Source organism: Aethalodelphis obliquidens, unplaced genomic scaffold (genome assembly GCF_003676395.1).
Source record: "Aethalodelphis obliquidens isolate GAN/ISIS:26980383/991018 unplaced genomic scaffold, ASM367639v1 scaffold11, whole genome shotgun sequence".
Taxonomy (NCBI): Eukaryota; Metazoa; Chordata; class Mammalia; order Artiodactyla; family Delphinidae; genus Aethalodelphis; species Aethalodelphis obliquidens.
The window spans coordinates 13503538-13523950 of record NW_020837955.1 but is presented as its reverse complement, the minus strand read 5'-3'; the positions used below and the strand labels follow the sequence as shown (position 1 = coordinate 13523950).

The window sequence follows — 20413 nt, the reverse complement described above, 5'->3', positions numbered from 1 at the left end:
AAGAAGGCATTTTTATTTTGAAATTACCATGTACATCTTCTCTAACTGTATATTTATGCTGAAGATACTCATTGGGTATGGTATGGAAGGAGTACTCATTTTCAGTATAATTTATAAGTTAAATACAACTGACAGTAGAAATAAAAGAGAAAACCAACTGAAAAATTACTAGTGAAAGGAGATAAGGGAAAGGAAGAAGTGTTCAAAAACAAAGTTTCAGAATGAGAGCTGGCAAAGAATAGGTAGACAACATGTATGAAAAATAAAAATGACAAAGAAATAAGGTAAATATAAAAATGAAGTTAAAAATTTAAAGGATTAAAAAAGAAAATACCAAAAGAGACTAGTGAAATGGAATAGGCAGAATTTAATGGTTGACACCTTTAGAATAAAGGGAAAAAAACCCAAAACCTGGTATAAAAAGTTAGCTTGGTGAAAGTGAAGGCTGATTGAAATCGGCAGTTTGAAGAGTACCGAGTAAATGATTAAGCCAGTAAAATTATAAGTACATTCTTCAAAACCCCAAAATAAGCTCCTGGAATTCGCAACTGAGTCGAACATCAGTTTTCCACAATTGCTTTTGTTGCAGAGTTATCTGCTATGTACTTTAACATCACCAATAACCACACTAAGAATCAAGTAACTGGACTTAAAGATACCCTACCTATTTTTCCTATTGGCATTTTGATATTTTCTAACAAAGGCAGTTTGGTATAGAAATTAAGTGTGGAATCCGAAATTAATCCTAGGTTCAAATCCTGGCATTACTATTTATTAGATATGTGACCTTCAAAGTTAGTCAATTCTCATTCACAATAGTTGTGTTCTATAAAGTCGCTGTGAATACTGAACTAGTGAACACTGAATCAGTGCATCTAGAAGAAATACAAGTTTAGGTTCCTACAAGCCTCTGGTCACATCTTCATCAACTGATCAACGCATAACCCTATTTTATGTATGTTGCTGTTTAAACACAGCTCATTTAAAACATATGCTGATTAACACTGAACTCAAAGCCAACAGCATTGTAACTCACATCTGAAGGAAGCTTATCTAACACACCTATTTTCTCCATAAGGAACATCACAGCCTTCTTGCAATAGAAACACTAGACAGCACTTCAGCACAATGTGGCTGACAGTCTTTTAAACAGCAAAACCACCAAAACCACAAAAATGCAAAAATCATGGCATTAAATAGACCACAAAGAGGACACTTGTTTACACTGTGACAACTTAAATAAGGCAGATAGCTTTGTTTGACCTCAGCTGGGAATGTGCATGTTGGGACTCTTAATTTTTTGCCATTCTGCATATACACATGTCTGAATGACCACAAAAACACAGGTGACAGATTTTAGCAAATAGGCTAAGTGGCAAGTATGGGATCTATAAATAATGAGGATGAACTGTGCTTTATCTCCTTGCATCAGCTTCTTTATACATAAAATGTAGATAATAACAGTATCTCTACCTAACAGAGCTGCTTTGAGAGTTAAGTAAAAACATGTAAAGCTTAGAACAACGCCCGGCACACAGTAAGTACTCAATAAATGTTACCTTTATTATTTCTCTTTTCACTAACACAAGTGTTGTTTGTATAATCCCTATCAATATGGCATTAAACAGCCTCATGTTAAAATATAGTCCCCAAAAAGATCACATCTAAAATTCAGGCTATCCCTAAATGAATGCTCTATCTGAAATGCTATTACCATGTATGTCATATGTTCCAATTTTGGTTCCACTGCTACAGCTATGTACAAGATACAAATTTAGATTATTTTTATGGCTCAAAGTTGACATGACGAGGTTAGAAGCATGAAGAAGAGTAAGCATTACATGCTCCAAAAGAGCTGGCGACTTATAAAATGCCTTGAGGTATAAAATATTTGCAGATTTCTCCCCAGATAAGAAAGTGAAATTTTGCTATTATGAAATATAGTCCACAGAATAAGAAACTAAAAAGGTCATAGTTTAGCTCTCCTCCCATATATCTAAAATACTGAGACAAAAAAACCCCTAAATAAATAAATAAAATACTGAGAAACAGATTTTACATATTTCTATGCAACCAACAAAGATAGGTTAGCAGATAAAGATTAAAATTAAATAGATGATCAGTAGTCAAAAGAATATAAGAGAATGTCTTCGATATCTAAGGTAACATATACAAAATATTCTAGCTTACTATTACCTTAGTAACTTTTAAAGATTCCTTTTTTCTCTCCAATTTCTCTTTCTTCTTCTGTTCCTGTAACATAATTTTTTCTTAGTGTCAAAAGTGGAAAATGCAAAGTATGAAACACACATCTCAAATAACTTAAGTTCGCAATGAAGAAACTGTATATAAAAATTAAAAAACAAGAACTTGCGCTTCAAGCCTTTATGGAGTAACAGAGAACAGATTTACCCTCCTGCCTTAAGCAACTAAAATCTAAATATATCAGTGGTTTTCAGCAACACGCAGCAAAGGACAGTGAGCACTGTCCTGTGAACAGATTTACTCTCCTGCCTCAAGCAACTAAAATCTAGATAAAATAAATCTGGTTTTCAGCAACACGCAGCAAAGAACAGTGAACACTGTCATGAACCACGCGAATCTTCTGACTGCCCAGCTTACTGCCTGGAGGCAACTTCCAAGTGCAAATAATGGAGGGAGAACCCAAATAGAGCTCAACAGTCTTCCTGAGTTGAAAAGACAGAGTGCAAAACTCAGAGGAGCTAGCAAACCAAGGTCAAGTATCAGAGAGGGGACAGTTTCATACAAAAGAGGCTCTGAAGATCTGTAGTGGCATCCTCAGGCTGAGTACTGATCAGTGTGTGAGTGTAAGAAAATGAAGGCCAGGAAAAGAGCAACTAGAAAGCAGGTAGAACAATCCCTGTGCTCACAAGGGCTCAGGAACAGTTCACATTCCCGTCAGCCAAAGCTGAAGGGCCTCTTAATGTATGGGGCTTCAAGAACATTCAGAAGAGGGACCAAGTTATTCTTGGACTAAAAAGCTGTTCCATAAGCCCCCTAACAAAGCTTTAAAAGCAGGACAGAAAACGATTCAAACCATTTCCAAGAGGTGTTTAAAAGAGTATTTACCTTACAGTGAGTCATTAAGCTTGGTATTTGTTTTTCTGTTTCATTTTACCAAACGAAGGGTTAAAAAGGGCTTCAACAAAGGAAAAAGAGAATTTAGCAAATGTAGCAAAATCTTGATTGATAACTGTTAAATGTGAATGATGGGGACAAAAGGATTTATTGTAGTACTGACACTTGCCCAAGTTTTTAAATCTTCATACTTCTAGTGGACTATAAATAAATTATACAGTGTCTTAGATGATAAATGCAATGCGAAGAAAAGAACAAGGTAAAGGGGATCAGGAGTGTGAGGATGGAGGTGCCAGGTAACTTTATTTAAGGTTGTCAGGGCAGGTCTCATTGAGAAAACATGTAAGCCAAAGCTTGAAGATGATGATGAAGTAAGCCAGGCAGATATCTATTGAGAAGAGGGTTCCAAGTAGAAAACAGCCAGTGCAAAGGCCTAAAGGCCGGAAACACACCTAGAACAAGGTCTGAAAGGTATGGGGGTTGAGGGAGGCAACCAGACTGCTTATAGTCTTGTAGGCCATCCTAAGGACTTTGGCTTTGTTAGAAACAATGTAAGCTAGAAAGCAGTGAAACATCATTAAAATACTGCAAGTGGGTGGGGGGAAGCACTAAAGAAAAATAAATTCTTCACCCAGTAGAAAATCTTTCAAAAATAAAGGTAGATGAAGACTTTTTCAGAGATAAAAACTAAAAGAACCTAACACCAACAGAAAATGCAAACAAATCTATAATAACAGAAAGCAGATCAGTGGCTATCTGGTGATGAAGACAGGAAGTGAGGGATGGGAGAAAATTAAATAAAAGGGGCAGAATTCAACCATAAAAAAAAGAATGTGATCTTGCTATTTGCGACAATATGGATGGACCTTGAGGGCATTATACTAAGTGAAGTAAGAGAGAAAAACAAATACTATATGATTTCACTTACATGTGGAATCTTAAAAAAAAAAAAAGGCTCACAGATTCAGAGAACAGACCGGTGGTTGGGGGGTGGGGGGGTGAGGGGGGAGGTCAAAAGGTATAAATTTCCTGTTATAAAATAAACAAGTCATGGATGGGGATGTACTATACAGCATGGTGACCATAATTAATAATACTTATTGCATATTTGAAAGTTGTTAAGAGAATAAATCTTAAAAGTTCCCATCACAAGGGAAAAATTTTTTTTTAACTGTGTACAGTGACAATGTTAACTAGACTTACTGTGATCATTTTGCAATATATACAAATATTGAATCATTACACTGTACACCTGAAACTAATATAATGTTACATGTCAACTGTATCTCATTAAAAATGGGGGGACAGGAAGAATTTTTTGGAATTAATGGTTATGTTCATTACCTTGGTTGTGGTGGCTTCATGGGTATACATTTTTTAAATGTACAGTTTTGTGTAAATCAGTTATATTTCAATAAAGCAATTTGTAGAAAAGGAGACTGAGCAACATAAAATTCACAATTTCTGGCATCCAAAAAATATCACTAGACAGGATAAAAATCAGTTAACAGTTGACTAAAAAAATAAATGTTGGAGTAAAGCAATTTATATTGAGGAAACTCAACAGCTCAGGGATTGGCAGGCAGCACAGTGAGGATGAAGTTGGAACTAAAAACAGGAGTTTTGTTCTAAAGTCTGCTTAGAAGCAGTTACTCTTGAATGAAACACATCTTGAATGACAAAAGCAAACTACAGAAGAACTACATATAGTATGATACCATTCTTATAAGGCTCAAAATAAGCAAGACCAAAAATATACACTGTTTATGGATATATACATATGTGATATACGTTAAACTATTTTTTTAAGCAGAAAAATGATAAATACAAAATTCATGATGGTAATTACCTCTGGGTTAGGATGGTAAACGAGGCAAGGAGATGGGAAAGAGAAGCAGAAATGTAGGTGCAAAAATATTTAGAATGTCCTAGTTCTTAATCCTTGTTCATTTAATTAATACAGTATTCATAATTTTAAAAAAATGTTGGTATATTCATACAATGGAATGCTTCTTAGGAATAAAAATGATCTACTAAATTAATACATGTAAGTGAATCTTAAAAATATGCTGAGCTAAAGAAGTGAGACACCAAGAGTGCTTATCATATGATTCCATTTATATAATATTCTAGAAAAAACAATACTAATTTATAGTGGCAGAAAACAGAAACCAGTGGTTGTCCGGGGCCAGAAGCAGAGACCACTGAGAGAAGAAAACTTCTTGGGATAATGGAAATGTTCTTTATCTTGACTGTGCTGGTGGTTACACAGGTCAAAACTCATCTAACTCTTAAAATGTGTGCAATTTATTGTATGTAATTTATATCTCAATAAAGCTTATTTTAAAAATTTAAGCTATTAGCTATAATCAATCACATATACATACCTCTAACTGCTGCTGTTCCATTTTAGTCAATAAAAATTTGGAGTAAATATTGCTTTTTTCAAGCAAATGCTGAAGTCTACGATATCGAATGTCCATGGACTCTCTATCCCAAGACATGCGAGCCTATCCAAAGAGAAAGTTTCCATAATTATTAACGGTTTCCTGACATACACTGATTTTTTTTGCATAAGGTGTAACAAAGATGACTAAACAACTGCTCTTTAGGTTTAATATATTTCCTGTAATTCATGAAAAATATTTTTATTAAATTCACTTACTAAAAATGGTTATCTTCCAAACAAAAACCTAGAATAGCTAAAAAAAAAAATGATTCTGGGGTTCAACAGGCAATCTGGCAAAGTATAGCTTGGCTACCAAAATACTGAAATTTCAGACACTGAATATATGGTTATTGGCATCTACAGAATTGAAGGTCCATTTTCAAAATATCTGAAATTAAAGTGAGAAAGCAAATATTTAATTCAAGTTGTATTTAAGTTTTTACAAAATCAAATCATTTCAGAAAAGAAAAATTTTATACACCAGTTTAATTTGAAGGAGCAATGGAATTAAAAGATAGCTCATTGGCTAGGAATCAGAACATCTAGTTTTAGAACTTAAAAACTATGTTGTCAAAATATTTAAACGTGCTAAATCTACTGTTTATTTCTTACAAGCCTCTTTCCTCCTCAGTATTGTGTTGCCCAAGCTTTGCCCTTACCTTTTAGCTTTCTACTCTCATACTCTTACCTTTATCTTTCACCTCTGTACGCCTTCCATTTACAAACCTCTGCTTTCCATATTACTTTTACACACCATTTATTTATTGATTTGTAAGAGTATACAACAGTCTAGTGGCTGAGGAGGAACCCTCTCAATTCACAATAAAAGTTAAACATTTTAACAGAACAATAACAGAGGGCACAAGAGAGAAAACAAAAGCAACAAATAAATAGTATAGTTCAACGGTCCACAAACATTTTCTGTAGAAAGGTAAAGGGCAAATATTTAAATATTTCAGCATGATATGGTTTGTATTGCAAATACTCAAATCTGCCTTCGAGCAGTTATAGACAACACGTAAACAAAAGTTGTGTTCCACTAAAACAGACATAAGGCCAAATCCAGTTCATAATTTGCCAACTAAATACTGTAATCTGAACTCAAAAGAAAAGCATTAAGTGGGCTGAAGTCAAGTGAGAGTTGAATATATGCAAATCTTACTAACCAGCAATTCCACTCCTGAGTGTGTGTGTGTGTGTGTGTGTGTGTGAGGTAAATTTAATTTAGTGTTAAGGCTTGACCTTATAAATCAGACACCAGTATATACTAACTTATATTTCCCAGATGTTATGTCATCTAATTTTTCTTTCAAAATAAATTTATTTTCTATTACAAAAGCAGTGACAATAAGATACCTAAGAATAAATTTAATGAAATACATGCGCATTACAAGAAAATAAAAAATCTTTAAAAAATCATCCATAGTCTTACCCGTGCAGATAATCTGTTGACGTCTCATAAAACTCTATTTTCAGTTCTTTTAGGACAGCCTTTCTTTTACTATTACCAACGTACTACTATGATTACAATAGTCAGTCACTGAATGAAATGGATATTATAAATGAGATGAAATTACTTAAAACTTTATAAAAATGAATTCTTAAACTTAACTTTATTTTAGTTAAAATACTTTGTGCTTAATTTATCTGCTGCCTTAAGTCCTGTTCAGAATAAATCAGCATACATCTCTGAAGTAATTAAAGCTTAAAGGCGCCATCATGGAACAATAATTTATAATATAATTAAAATATGCCAATGGTTAACCTTTAAACCCAGTCTTCTGTATTTCAAAATAATTCTGTAGTAAATCTTCTCATCTATCATTACTCTCTCTTGACTTAATTTTGTTATTTGTTAATATTAAAGTAAATTGTAGCTTCATCTGTGGAAAGTATTCAATACTGAGTGCCTGGTGGGAAGCATCTCTTGATGAGAGAGTGAGAGAGTATGCCAGTGGCCACCAAGAGCATAAATTCTCCACTGTCTACCCCACTACCTCTCCCAAACCCCAGTTTTATTTATTTCTTTATTTTGCGGAGGGAGTTCTATTTCAGGTTACACAATATGAACTGTTTTCCTTTTTTACCTTTCCAAGAACCCTCACAACTCTTACCATTCCCCTTCCCCCACGTACACAGAAGTTAAAGCTACTCTCAAGTATTCTAGACTAACAATGACTTCTTTCAAAAGGAAATGGAGGTGAAAAGTCAAAGAAAATAACTGTAGCAAATGAATGTCAAAATCATTCTCCAGGATCTTCACAAACCTTCAAATCTCCTAAAGCAAAGTAAATGCTTCTCATTAAGAACTTAAGCTAGCTCTTCCTCTCTTAAGTACTTCTAAATATATGCCCATAAATACTGAATTCTCCCAAAAGAAAAGGAATCATTACTTTTGTGTACTGAATTTTTTGGCTCCAAAGACATGTAAGAGAGAGACTTATTCTTAGAATTTTCTCTACAGTCACTGAGGGAATAATTTGTAAGTGTCAAGGACAAAAAGTAATCAAATTCTTTCAATACCTGTACATAAAAAGATACATAATAACAATGAACCACAATCCTACTAGGTTTTTAGCAAATTACACCCTGCACTAATAGGATTGAAAAGAGCTTTATTCATGGAAGTACTGAAAAATGGATTAAAAATTGCTATTTTAAGTTCTATGGTGCATAACTGCTAAAGAAAAGCTAGTTGTACCATACCTATCCCTCAAGAGTAACAATTCCAAAAAACTTTAGGATTGCAAAATGTTCAAGAGCTTAAAAATTTCACTGAAAGTAGAAGTTATTTTGATCCCTAGTTTAATCAGCAAATACTTATGGTACTATAAATTTTGACGGACCTTTAAATTTATTTATTTAAAAAATTTTTTTTGGCCACACCGCACCGCACCGCTTGTGGGATCTTAGTTCCCCGACCAGGGAAAGAACCTGGGCCCACAGCAGTGAAAGCCTCGAGTCCTAACCACTGGACCACCAGGGAATTCCCTGATAGACCTTTTTTAAATGTGAAAATAATCTTTCTTCACTTGAACTCACGCATTCTTGAAATGTATTCTTATTACACCTCATATCTTTCTTCAAATAGCATTTCCTTAACCAACAATCTTCATGGGTTATAAAAGTGAACTACACTACTCAAAATTAAGGGTTTATCGCTTACAATCTCTGGAGTTGATTCTACTCTGGACCATGCCCCAGGATTCATCCTTTACAATTCACCTTGTTACAATGGCTAGTAAGTATATTTATTTTATTATATAATCATATATGTTAGGTAATATATTATAAAATACTCTTTTACCTTAGTTAGAAATTCAATAGACATTTACTATAGCCTACTATTTGCCAGGTGCACAGCCTACAAAAACAAAACAATGTGATGTGCCCTCAAGAAACAAAGTGAGAAAGAATCAAGTAAGTAAGGATAATACTGTCTAACAAAGTACTGTAGGAATGCATAGAATGAGTAAAGGTGGTTCAAGGTTGACCTCCCAATTCTATTAAAATTTGTTAATATACTACCTTACCGGATTATGGTCAACTACAGATGATCAGTAATAATGGAACTATTATATACTGGAGTGAAAGTATAGCAAGGTGGTTAAAAAGTGTGAATTCTGGAACCACATGGCCTACATTACCAACTCTAGCTGAGGGACCCCAGGCAACCTCTAGGTGCCTCAGTTTCCTCATCTGTAAAGTGGAATGAAAATAGAACCTAGTTTATAGACTATTTTAATAAAAGTAATAGTTTATACTAGTAATTAAACTAGTAAGTTTAATAATAGTAATCATAATGAGTTTAATAATGATATCTACTTGATACTATTGAGGATTCAATGAGTAAAATACATGTACAGCATTCAGAACAGTGACTGACTCACCATAAATGATCATGAGGTGTCAAAAATGCTAACAAAATTATCATTATTGTTGATATAAAATAGCAGGGACTAACTAATTCATTACTTGCCTTTGGAGTGCATTATTCCCCAATTTGAGTAGTTCTGTAATTACATGGAGTTAATTCAATATTAATGTCCTCAGAGAGGTTTAGTGTTAAGGACAAGAACTCTGGAGACAGCCAAACTTGAGTTCACTAGTGTGTGACCTGACCCCCAATTACCTCAGTTTCATCATATGTAAGTGGAGATATCAAAAGTACCTAAATAACCATAATACTGGGAGGGTTAAATAAATTATTACAAGAAAATCACTTAGTAGGCAGCACATAAGATGTAGTAGGTGTCAGTCTTCTTGCATATGCAATAATGAAGCAACAGGGTGGGACAGTGCTGGAATAAAATGTACTTAAAAACTGAAGTTTTTCAAGAGGTTAAAAACTGCTTTTAGTAACCTACAAAATACTCTGTACCAGAAAACCACAAGGATAATTAACTATTCGTTGAAAAAGTACATCACATTTTAACCTAAAGGATCTTACTCGGCAATAGTCCAAGAAATGTAAAAGAAAGCAAAAAACAAGTTGATCACTTAGGTGGAAAACAGCACTGAAAGAATTCACTAAAAATAATTCACTACCGACTTTGGAAGAATTATAATAGCTAAACAATCAATTTGAAATGCTCACCTAAGAGAAATGAGGCCACTTTATAGACCAAGACTATATCTGATAGAAGCCTCATTCAAAGCTCATGCAAAGGTTTCTCAAAAATAGCATCGGTAAACAGAGATAAATAAGGAAGCCCGTTTTAAAGCTGATGAAAAACCAGACTAGTAAACTTAAGCACACAAACCACACCCCCGACGATGAACTTGATGCCTATTTTACCTTTTCTAGCATCTTCCTCTCTCTCTCTAGCCCAGCAGCTTCAAGCTGTTCTTCCTCCTCTACCATGGCTGGAGTAATCACGGCAGTCTCCGGCTGTTCAACCATATCTGGAGCTACGGACCCTAGGAGGGGACAAGGCTTTTAAATTGCAGCTTTAAAAAATGACCAGTTACTCAACTTCCGAGTAAACAACCTTCCTCCCTTTCCCAGGTGCATTTGCGGCAAACCATGAAGACCCAGGGGGACGCCAGTATCACCTCTCAGAAGACATCCTAAGCCTTCACTATGTCAACAAGTTGCCTGGACCCCAGTTTACAAATGGAGATGTTTGGGAAAACGCAGCTCCCCTGTGTCAAATTTCCTATACCATGCAAATATGCGCAGTTCCGGGTGTCCCCCACTCACTCCCCACAGAAAAGGTAACCCTCCTTTCCTCCTCAGTCTCTGCCCGGGGTCGCCTCTCCCCTCAAAAGCTCGGCGGCAGTCTCTCCATGCTGCTCCCGCACCCCCGCCCCGGACGCCGCCGCCCGCTCCGGGAGGCAGGTTCTCCTCACTCACCGCCGCTGCTAGCGGGGCGCTGCGCCGGCATGGCTGGACACACACTCCGGAACCGGGTGCCCTCCTCACAGCGCCTGCAACGCCGCGCGCTAAAACCTCCCAGCCGCTTGCCGGTCCCAGTCTCCCGGCCAGGTGTCCAGCCAGAGAAAAACGCGCGCTTCTCCTTCGCGGGAAAACGCCGTCATCTCGCGATACTTCGTCCTCTCCACCCCGCCCCCGAGTCCCGGTGGCGCGAGACTTGGCGAAGTTTGGTTTTCGTCAGAACTCTCTTGGGAGACTGTGAGCTTTTCCGAGGACCTCGGGTTTGGGGAAGCTGGGTTCTGCTGCAGAAGTCAGCCTTAAACGAGCTGTGTGATACTAGGCGAGTCTGCCTACCGTGGAGGGCCCGGTTTCCTCACCTAATTGATGATGGTGCCGCACTATGCAGACCTCAGTAGCGCTCTTGTTTGCAAGGTACCTTCACACACTGGCTAAAGTGATTAAATCCTGCCAATGGATGATCCTTTAGGTAGAAAGATGTACTGAGTATCCAGGTGAAGATGTCAGAGACTAATGTTGCTAAACTTTGCCACCATCTGCAGTTCACATTTTGAGTGAAAATTCCCCGAAATGACCCAGAAGAGGGCTCTTTTTGTGGCTGGGATAGGAGAGAGAAATAAGATTATGGTAGCGTTCTTGTTGAAAAGTTATTTCAGGATAAGGGAGAACTTAATGCAGTGATAAGCCTACCGGAGTGGCCAGTAGAAAAGACGTAAGGTTCAGGAATTCAATAGACCAGTTATTAGAGAAGGCACCTGAAGGGAGGAGCTGGGCTTTTCTTGTCCCTTGGTTTTCACTTCAGCCTGCAGTCCCTCCCTTTCTTACCTGCAATCCCTTTTAACAAGTTCTTTTGCCACCCCTCGCCCCAACCTCAGAATTTATGGTATACCTGCCATGTAACCACCTGTTTCCTCCATTTCTGACTCCAACAACTTTAATTATTTGTAATTGTACAAAATTTAAGGGTTTACAATGCACGTCACGTCCCTCATAACCATCTTCAGCAACCTTCATAACACTGAGATTAGCAGATTGTTTTTATCCCTACGTTATAGGTGAGAAAACTGATGCTCACAGAGGATAAATTAACTTTCCCAGAAGCCTACAGTCACTTTGTGATACAACAGTAGCCAAACCCAGGTCTTTGGAAAACTAGTTCAGTATTAAGATAAATTATAACCTCCATTAGTAATTATTCTTAAATCATACCTCTTTCTTATCAAAGACAATAGCTATCAGTCAGTCTCACACTACTAAGATTTCTGACCTTCACCAAACTAACTCCGAAATTTCTTGCCCCGACTTCTGAAATACTGCTTTTTACAGGGGTTTCCCCTAAGGTACTGAAAATCTTTTCTTGTTCCCTCTTTTGAACTCAATTGTGGCCCACCTCCCCAGTCTTTCCTCTGTCTGTTTTTTCTCTGTTGTTCCTTGCAGTATCTGCTCTACAGACTTCGATGATCAACTCAAGGCCAACAACTTCCCTTCTGATTCCTCAGAGATCAAATGGGGAAGATTTATCCAAACACACGTGGGATGGAATTCAAGGCAATTTCATCTCATTCTCAAAGGACAGGAATCTCATCTAATATCTTAGCCCCACACTTGACACGAGTTGCACTGGGTGTTTCCGGACATGTTTGCCACTGTGCAGACCTCAAGAGTGGCTATGAAAAGTTTTGTTCATTCACTTTAAGGGTATACATTTAAATGTCATCTGGGTACCTGTAACTTTTCTAGGTGCTGTACAGCAGTGAACCAGGCAAACAGGATTCCTGTTGATATGGAACTCACCTTCCAGGAGTTGAGACAACTACGTATATGTGAGAAATTCTCTGCAAAATATTAGAATAGAGTGGTGTGAGAGTAACTGGGTAGTTAGTTTAGACTGGGTAATCAGGTATCTGAGGAAGTGACAGACTTTTAAGCTGAGAACCAAATGTCAAGCAGCCAGCTAGTCCAGGGGAAGAATGGGCCAAGCAGAAGCTACAGCTAGGGCAAAGAGAATAAGGCAGGAATAAGCTTGGGTATGTTTTGAGTATCAGAAGAAGACCAGTATGATTGAAGCAGAGTTGACAAGAGGGTGTGGCACAAAAAATCAGAGGTAGACTGTCCAGATGAGCCACAAAATGCCTCTTCTTCTAGATTTCTTAATGGCTTCACCATCCACCCAATCAAAGAAGTGAAACAAAACAGTCAGAAAACAAAACCACTGCTCCCTCTTGCTTATATGGCCCCACTTCCTGCCTACCTCACAAAGTAAACAATGGCTACGAGACAGAACTCCCCTTCCAGATTCCCAACACCAAACTTACAAACCTACCTGCATCTGACACCTTTTCCACTTTCTCTCATGATATGATCTGGATCCATCTCCCTGCAGCCTATTCAGGAACCTTAGATTATACATTACCCCATTCACTCTTTATTTCTTAAACCTCTACTGAATATTTTCCATTAGTAACTTAAATACTTGAACACACACCAAAGTAACAAAGGAAATCAATGACTATGCATGGTCAAATTTAATGGACATCTCTCAGTCCTCATCTCAACCTCATTGACACCTGACACTATTGATCACTTCTTTATGGAAACACATTTGGCCCTTGTTTTTTCTGACCCCCACACTCTCCTGATATTCCTATTTCTGACGTCTACTAGTTCATTCTCCTCTAGCCAATCTCTAAGTGTTGAACTTCTGAGTGAACCAGAAATGATCTGAGTTTCTAACTAATTGTATAAGCTAATGAAAATATTTTAAATGAAAGGTAAGTTCACTAGGAATGGTCCAAAATAAAAACAATCTGTTCATCCATATCTATCATGTGTAGTGCCAAGCGCTATTTTGGGCACTAGCAATTCGGAGGTAATAAAAGACAAGACATCTCTCTGAACTCAGAGTTTACATTGTAGTGGAAACAATAGACAACTATATAAAATAATGTTAGCTAGTGGTAAGTAATAGATAACTATAAAGAAATATGAAGTACGGTAAGGTCATGATACTGACAGAGGATGGGTAGAGAACAGTCTGACTCTGAGTAAACAGACATTAAGTAGAGACCTAAATGAGAAGATAATATAAACCATACGAAGACTTAGGCAAAGAATATTTCCAAAGGAAAAGTAAGAGTAAAAGCCCTTAGTTAGATACGAAATTGGGAGATTGAGAAATCAGATCCACAGTGAAGTTAATAAGGTTGAGTGGCAGTTGAAATTGTAGAGATAGAGACTAGAATAAATAGGAACTTGTAATAAAAATTTGGATTTTTATTATGAGGAATGTCACTAGAGGGTCCTGACTAAGGAATAATAGGATTTGATTCACATGTTTAAAAGATCATAAAACATGCAGTCTAATTAAAAGTGTGATGAGAATTGTTTACTTTTTCAACGGCTCACGTAAGTGGCTTTAAAAATCAACTCAGAACTATTACCACTAAGTTATGACAAATTTACTGCATACACAATTTATTTAAAATCACTTGGTATAAATTAAGAATAAAACAAACCCTATCACTCAAACACTTTCCAATTTATTTTCACACTTTAAAGCCCAAACACAGGCATTCAAAGCATTTTACAATCTACAAAAGTTTTAATCAAGTTAATACTTCCCTTTCAAAGTTTTTTAAGAATATAGAAGCTAAAATTAAAAGCCTTGGGATTTATTTGATAATCAGAATACATCATGTACTTACAATATTGATTATCAATACTGCTTAGACCAAAGACATTTGAGGCTTCACTTTCTGCTTTTATACCATTTTGTATAGTGTTGTACATGAAGATGAAAAATGAGAACAAACGTATATACCCCATTGTTATCAATTTTATATACCCCTTCACGTCTATATTAATCATTTACACTTTTATTACAAAAATGATTTTTTCAAATATATTGCAATAGTACATGTCATTTTTACCTTAAATAAAATAATGGCAGTACTGTTTACTTAAACGTTCAAAAAATGAAGCACTTTAAAAATTTATTTATTTATTAATTTTGGCTGCGTTGGGTCTTCGTTGAGCACATGGGCTTTCTCTAGTTGCGGCGAGCGGGGGCTACTCTTCGTTGTGGTGTGCGGGCTTCTCTTGTTGCGGAGCACAGGCTCTAGGCGCGCAGGCTTCGGTAGTTGTGGCACATGGGCTCAGTAGTTGTGGCTCGCAGGCTCTAGAGCACAGGCTCAGTAGTTGTGGCACACGGGCTTAGTTGCTCCGTGGCATGTGGGATCTTCCCAGACCAGGGCTCGAACCTGTGTCCCCTGCATTAGCAGGCGGATTCCTAACCACTGTGCCACCAGGGAAGCCCGCAATGCAATTTTCGTAAAGTCAAATTTCCTTCTTGGAGTATTTTAGAAAATAAACCCAACTCACATAATAAAATGTACAAAATAAAACCTCAATTGGAACCAAGAGAAGATCAATATGAATGGTAGAATGTTTATAAAGAAATGCAGTTTTGCTAACTTCCCAAGCCTTGTAACTTTATGTAGCCTATCAAAATATTGAGGCAGTGCTTGGCACATAATCAGGGCTTACCGAGTGTTCCTGCATTCATTCAAAGTACGAAGTAGCTCACTTCTGCAATTACACTCTTAGTAAATAAGCAATATGTTTTTTATTGAAGCATAGTTGATTTACAGTGTTGTGTTAGTTTCAGATGTACAACAAAATGATTCAGTTATACATATATATGTATATATATATATTCTTTTTCAGATTCTTTTCCATTATAGATTATTATAAGATATTCACTATAGTTCCCCATGCTATACAGTAGGTCCTTGTTGTTTATCCATTTTACATATAGTAGTGTATATCTGTTAATCCCAAACTCCTAATTTATCCTCCTCCCTTCCCCCTTTGGTAACCATAAGTTTGTTTTCTATGTCTGTGAGTCTATTTCTGTTTTGTAAATAAGTTAATTTGTATCACTTTTTTTAGATTCCACATATAAGTGATATTATATGTTTTTGTCTTTCTCCTTCTGATTTATTTCACTTAGTATGACAATCTCTAGGTCCATCCATGTTGCTACAAATGGCATTATTTCATTCTTTTTTATGGCTGAGTAATATTCCATTGTATACATATTCCACATCTTCTTTATCCATTCATCTGTCGATGGACATTTAGGTTGCTTCCATGTCTTGGCCATTGTAAATAGTGCTGCTATGAACATTGGAGTGCATGTATCTTTTCAAATTGAAGTTTTCATCTTTTCTGAATATATGCCCAGGAGTGGGATTGCTGGATCACATGGTAATTCTATTTTTAGTTTTTTAAGGAACCTCCATACTGTTCTCCATAGCAGTTATATCAATTTACATTCCCACCAACAGTGTAGGAGGGTTCCCTCTTCTCCACACCTTCTCCAGTATTTATTATTTGTAGACTTTTTGATGATGGCCATTCACACCTCATTGTAGTTTTGATTTGCATTTCTAGCAAACAATATTTTTAAAGGGCAAGGCTATCTTCTCTCTCTGAAGTAGCTAATTTCCCCGAAATAAAAAAAAAAAATTATTTTTAAATCTTTTAAAAAATTATTTAATTTTCATTTTTACATGTTGTAAAACAGTGAAGTCCAAATTAATGGTCTTACCACTGTAGGGAAGTAGAATTTGTCACCCCAAAATGTATCTCTTTGGCATGAGGATTAATTTAGCCTGATTATTTTTAAGAAACAGAAGACTCAGGAAGCTTTTCTTGTTACTGACCCCTTTACTGCCAAAAAGAATTTTGACATAGGGCCTGTTCTGGAATAGAGCTAAGAATGAGGCTAGATGAGGTGGGGAACACTCGGCAGGGCCTAGAGATCAGAGTCCACTCAGTGTACTGCAAGGCCCAGCAAACATCTGTGTACCAAACATTTGCTTTTCATCTCCACATGCATTGCCTCCCCCTTTGAAGTCTCAAACCACTACCCCCCACATCCCCTTTTGTTTTCAAATGAAGACAGTATTTAAGGTGAGGGTTTCAGTCATTTTGGTGAGTTACTCAGTTTTCCTGGTTCTCTCCCACAATACATGTTATTAAACTCTTGTCTTCTCCTGTTAATCTGTTAATGTGTCTCACATCAATTTAATTCTTAAACCTGCCAGAAAAACTTAGAAGGGTAGAGGAAAATTTCTTCCTCCCTGACACTACATTTGGAAATTCGTATTTCGGACACTGCTTCGACAAAATCAAAATAATATGAATTCAATACAAAAATCACTTCCCCCCCCAGAGGTAAGACTTTGTTTTCTGACACTATATTATGTCAGATAAACTATAAAACAATCGTGGCAAATTAAAATCTGATTTTCCATTGCTACCTCACATGATTTTTGCCTTTTATACCAATCTCTGCTGTCTGAATATGCTCATGAAATACAAAATAATTTTACCTTATCCAAACAAAAATAGGAAATGAAAAATCATAATAAACCATATGGCATTTTAAGACAAATTATTCCATGATTATATGCTTTAGTATTATACCCTCCAACAATGTATACTCTAAAAAGTTGACTGTTCTAGATAAAAATAGCCTTAGTTCCTAAGCTACAATGAAAGCTGTTATCCTAAAGTCAGAGGCTTTGAAAATCTCAATGCCCTTTGCCAATGCTACCTAACTTTTGTAGAGTCAAAAAATATACTAAAACCAAATCTGTTGCCTTTCTTTACAATAACAATGAAATATCAGAAAGAGAAAAGTAAACAAAAAATCCCTTTTAAAATCTCATCAAATAAATAAAATAAAATACTTAGGAATAAACCTGACCAAGGAGGTAAAAGACATATGCTGAGAACTATAAAACATTGATAAAGGAAACTGAAGATGATCAAAGAAATGGAAAGATATCCCATGCTCTTGGATTGGAAGAATTCATATGGTTAAAATGGCCATACTACCCAAAGCAATCTACAGTTTTAATGAGATCCCTATCAAATTACCCATGACATTTTTCACAGACCAAGAACAAATAATCCTAAAATTTATATGGAACCATAAAAGACACAGAATTGCCAAAGCAATCCTGAGGAAAAAGAACAAAGCTGCAGGCAAAGTCCCAGACTTCAGACAATACTACTAAGCTACAGTAATCAAAACAGCATGGTATTGGCACAAAAACATACACATGGATCAGTGGAACAGAATAGAGAGCCCAGAAATAAACCCATACAACTATGGTCAATTAATCTTTGACAAAGGAAGCAAGAATATACGATGGAGAAAAGACAGTCTCTTCTTCAACAAGTGGCATTGGGAAAATTGGACAGCTGCATGCAAATCAATGAAGTTAGAACACACCCTCACACCATACACAAAAATAAACTCAAAATAGCTTGAATACTTAAATATAAGACATGATACCATAAAACTCCTAGAAGAGAACATAGGCAAAACATTCTCTGACATAAATGGTACCAATGTTTTCTTAGGTCTCCCAAGGCACTAGAAATAAAAGCAAAAATAAACAAGTGGGACCTAATCAAAACTTATAAGCTTTAGCACAGCAAAGGAAACCATTACCAAAAGAAAAAGACAACCTACAGACTGGGAGAAGATATTTGCAAATGATTCGACCTACAAGGGCTTAATTTCCAAAATATACAAACATCTCATACAACTCAATAACAAAAAAACAAGCAACCAAACCAAAAAATGGGAAGAAGATCTAAAGAGACATTTCTCCAAAGAAGACATACAGATGGCCAAAAGGCACATGAAAAGATGCTCAACATCACTAATCATTAGAGAAATGCAAATCAAAACTACAATGAGGTATCACGTCACACCAGTCAGAATGGCCATCATCATCAAAAAGTCTACAAATAGGGGACTTCCCTGGCAGTCCAGTGGTTAAGAATCTGCACTTCCACTGCAGGGGAAACAGGTTTGATCCCTGGTTGGGGAACTAAGATCCCACATGCCACACGGTGTGGCCAAAAAAAAAAAAAAAGTCTACAAATTATAAAGGCTGGAGAGGGTGTGGAGAAAAGGGAACCCTCCTACACTGTTGGTGGGAATGTAAATTGGTACAGCCACTATGGAGAACAGTATGGAGGTTCCTTAAAAAACTAAAAAGAGTTACCACATGATCCAGCAATCCCACTCCTGGACACAGATCTGGAGAAAACTCTAATTTGAAAAGATACATGCACCTCGATGTTCATAGCAGCACTATTCACAATAGCCAAGACATGGAAGCAACCTAAATGTCCATCAACATGTGAGTGGATAAAGATGTGGTATATATACACAGTGGCATAGTACTCAGACATAAAAAAGAATGAAATAATGCCATGTGCAGCAACATGGATGGACCTAGAAATTATACTAAGTGAAGTAAGTCAGAAGAAGAAAGACAAATACTATATGATACCACTTATATGTGGAATCTAAAATATGACACAAATGAACTTATTTACAAAATAGAAACAGACTCACAGACATAGAGAACAGACTTGTGGTTACCAAAGAGGAAAAGCCAGGGGGTGGTGGGTGGGAATAAATTAGGAGTTTGGGATTAGCAGATATAAACTATATATAAAACAGATAAACAACAAGGACCTGCTGTATAGCACAGGGAACTATATTCAGTATCTTGTAACAAGCCATAATGGAAAAGAATATGAAAAAAAAATATATATGTGTATGTATGTATAGCTGAATTGAATCACCTTGTTGTACACCAGAAACTAACAAACATTGTAAATCAACTATACTTCAATTAAAAAAATATATATGGAGCTTCCCTGGTGGCACAGTGGTTGAGAGTCTGCCTGCCAATGCAGGGGACGTGGGTGCGTGCCCCAGTCCGGGAAGATCCCACATGCCGCGGAGCGACTGGGCCCGTGAGCCATGGCCGCTGAGCCTGCGCGTCCGGAGCCCGTGCTCCGCAACGGGAGAGGCCACAACAGTGAGAGGCCTGCGTACCGCAAAAAAAAATAAAAATAAAAAAATAAAAAATATATATATGTATATACTCAAACCAACAACATTATATGAAGGTCATCACTGCAAAAGAAATCAACAAAAACTATGACTATGTTCTCTGACTTTAGAAAACTATGCTAGTTGCTGAAGTCTTCCAGTAGCATTTAAATAATACGATGTAGACCTGTGCTAAAAGGACAATGAAGTGAGAAATACTGATTAAATAGACAAACAAATACAACACCATATTAAATTTCACATTATCTTGAGGCTTTTAGGAAAGTTATTTTTTAATTGAAAATATACTTTAACCAAAAAAACTGTCATACAACTGACCATGTGAATAATGAGTAACTCCATACTGCATGTATAAGAGGTTCAAGGGAAAAGACAGTAAAAATATTTTAGCTGCCAGTACTGTCAGTCTCAAGAGGCTAAAGGCCCAGTGCATCCCAGGAAGAGAAATTTGGCAAAAAAGTTTATCCCCTTTTTATCTCCACATGTAGTTAAATATCCCCAAAATAATGAAGACTCA

The 20413-nt window shown here is 36.5% G+C and overlaps 1 protein-coding gene across 1 annotated transcript in view; it reads right to left on the bottom strand.

The window, feature by feature from the left end:
• Positions 1–11092, bottom strand: part of HELLS (helicase, lymphoid specific) — a 40669-nt gene extending 29577 nt beyond the window's left edge. The window contains exons 1-4 of the mRNA XM_027112106.1: positions 10905–11092; positions 10347–10468; positions 5487–5609; positions 2197–2253 (exon numbers count right to left, since the gene is read on the bottom strand). Coding sequence (XP_026967907.1) covers positions 2197–2253; positions 5487–5609; positions 10347–10468; positions 10905–10935 — 333 coding nt within the window. The 5' untranslated portion in view covers positions 10936–11092. The remainder of the gene's footprint in view (positions 1–2196; positions 2254–5486; positions 5610–10346; positions 10469–10904) is intronic.
• Between the last annotated feature and the right edge of the window lie 9321 nt (positions 11093–20413).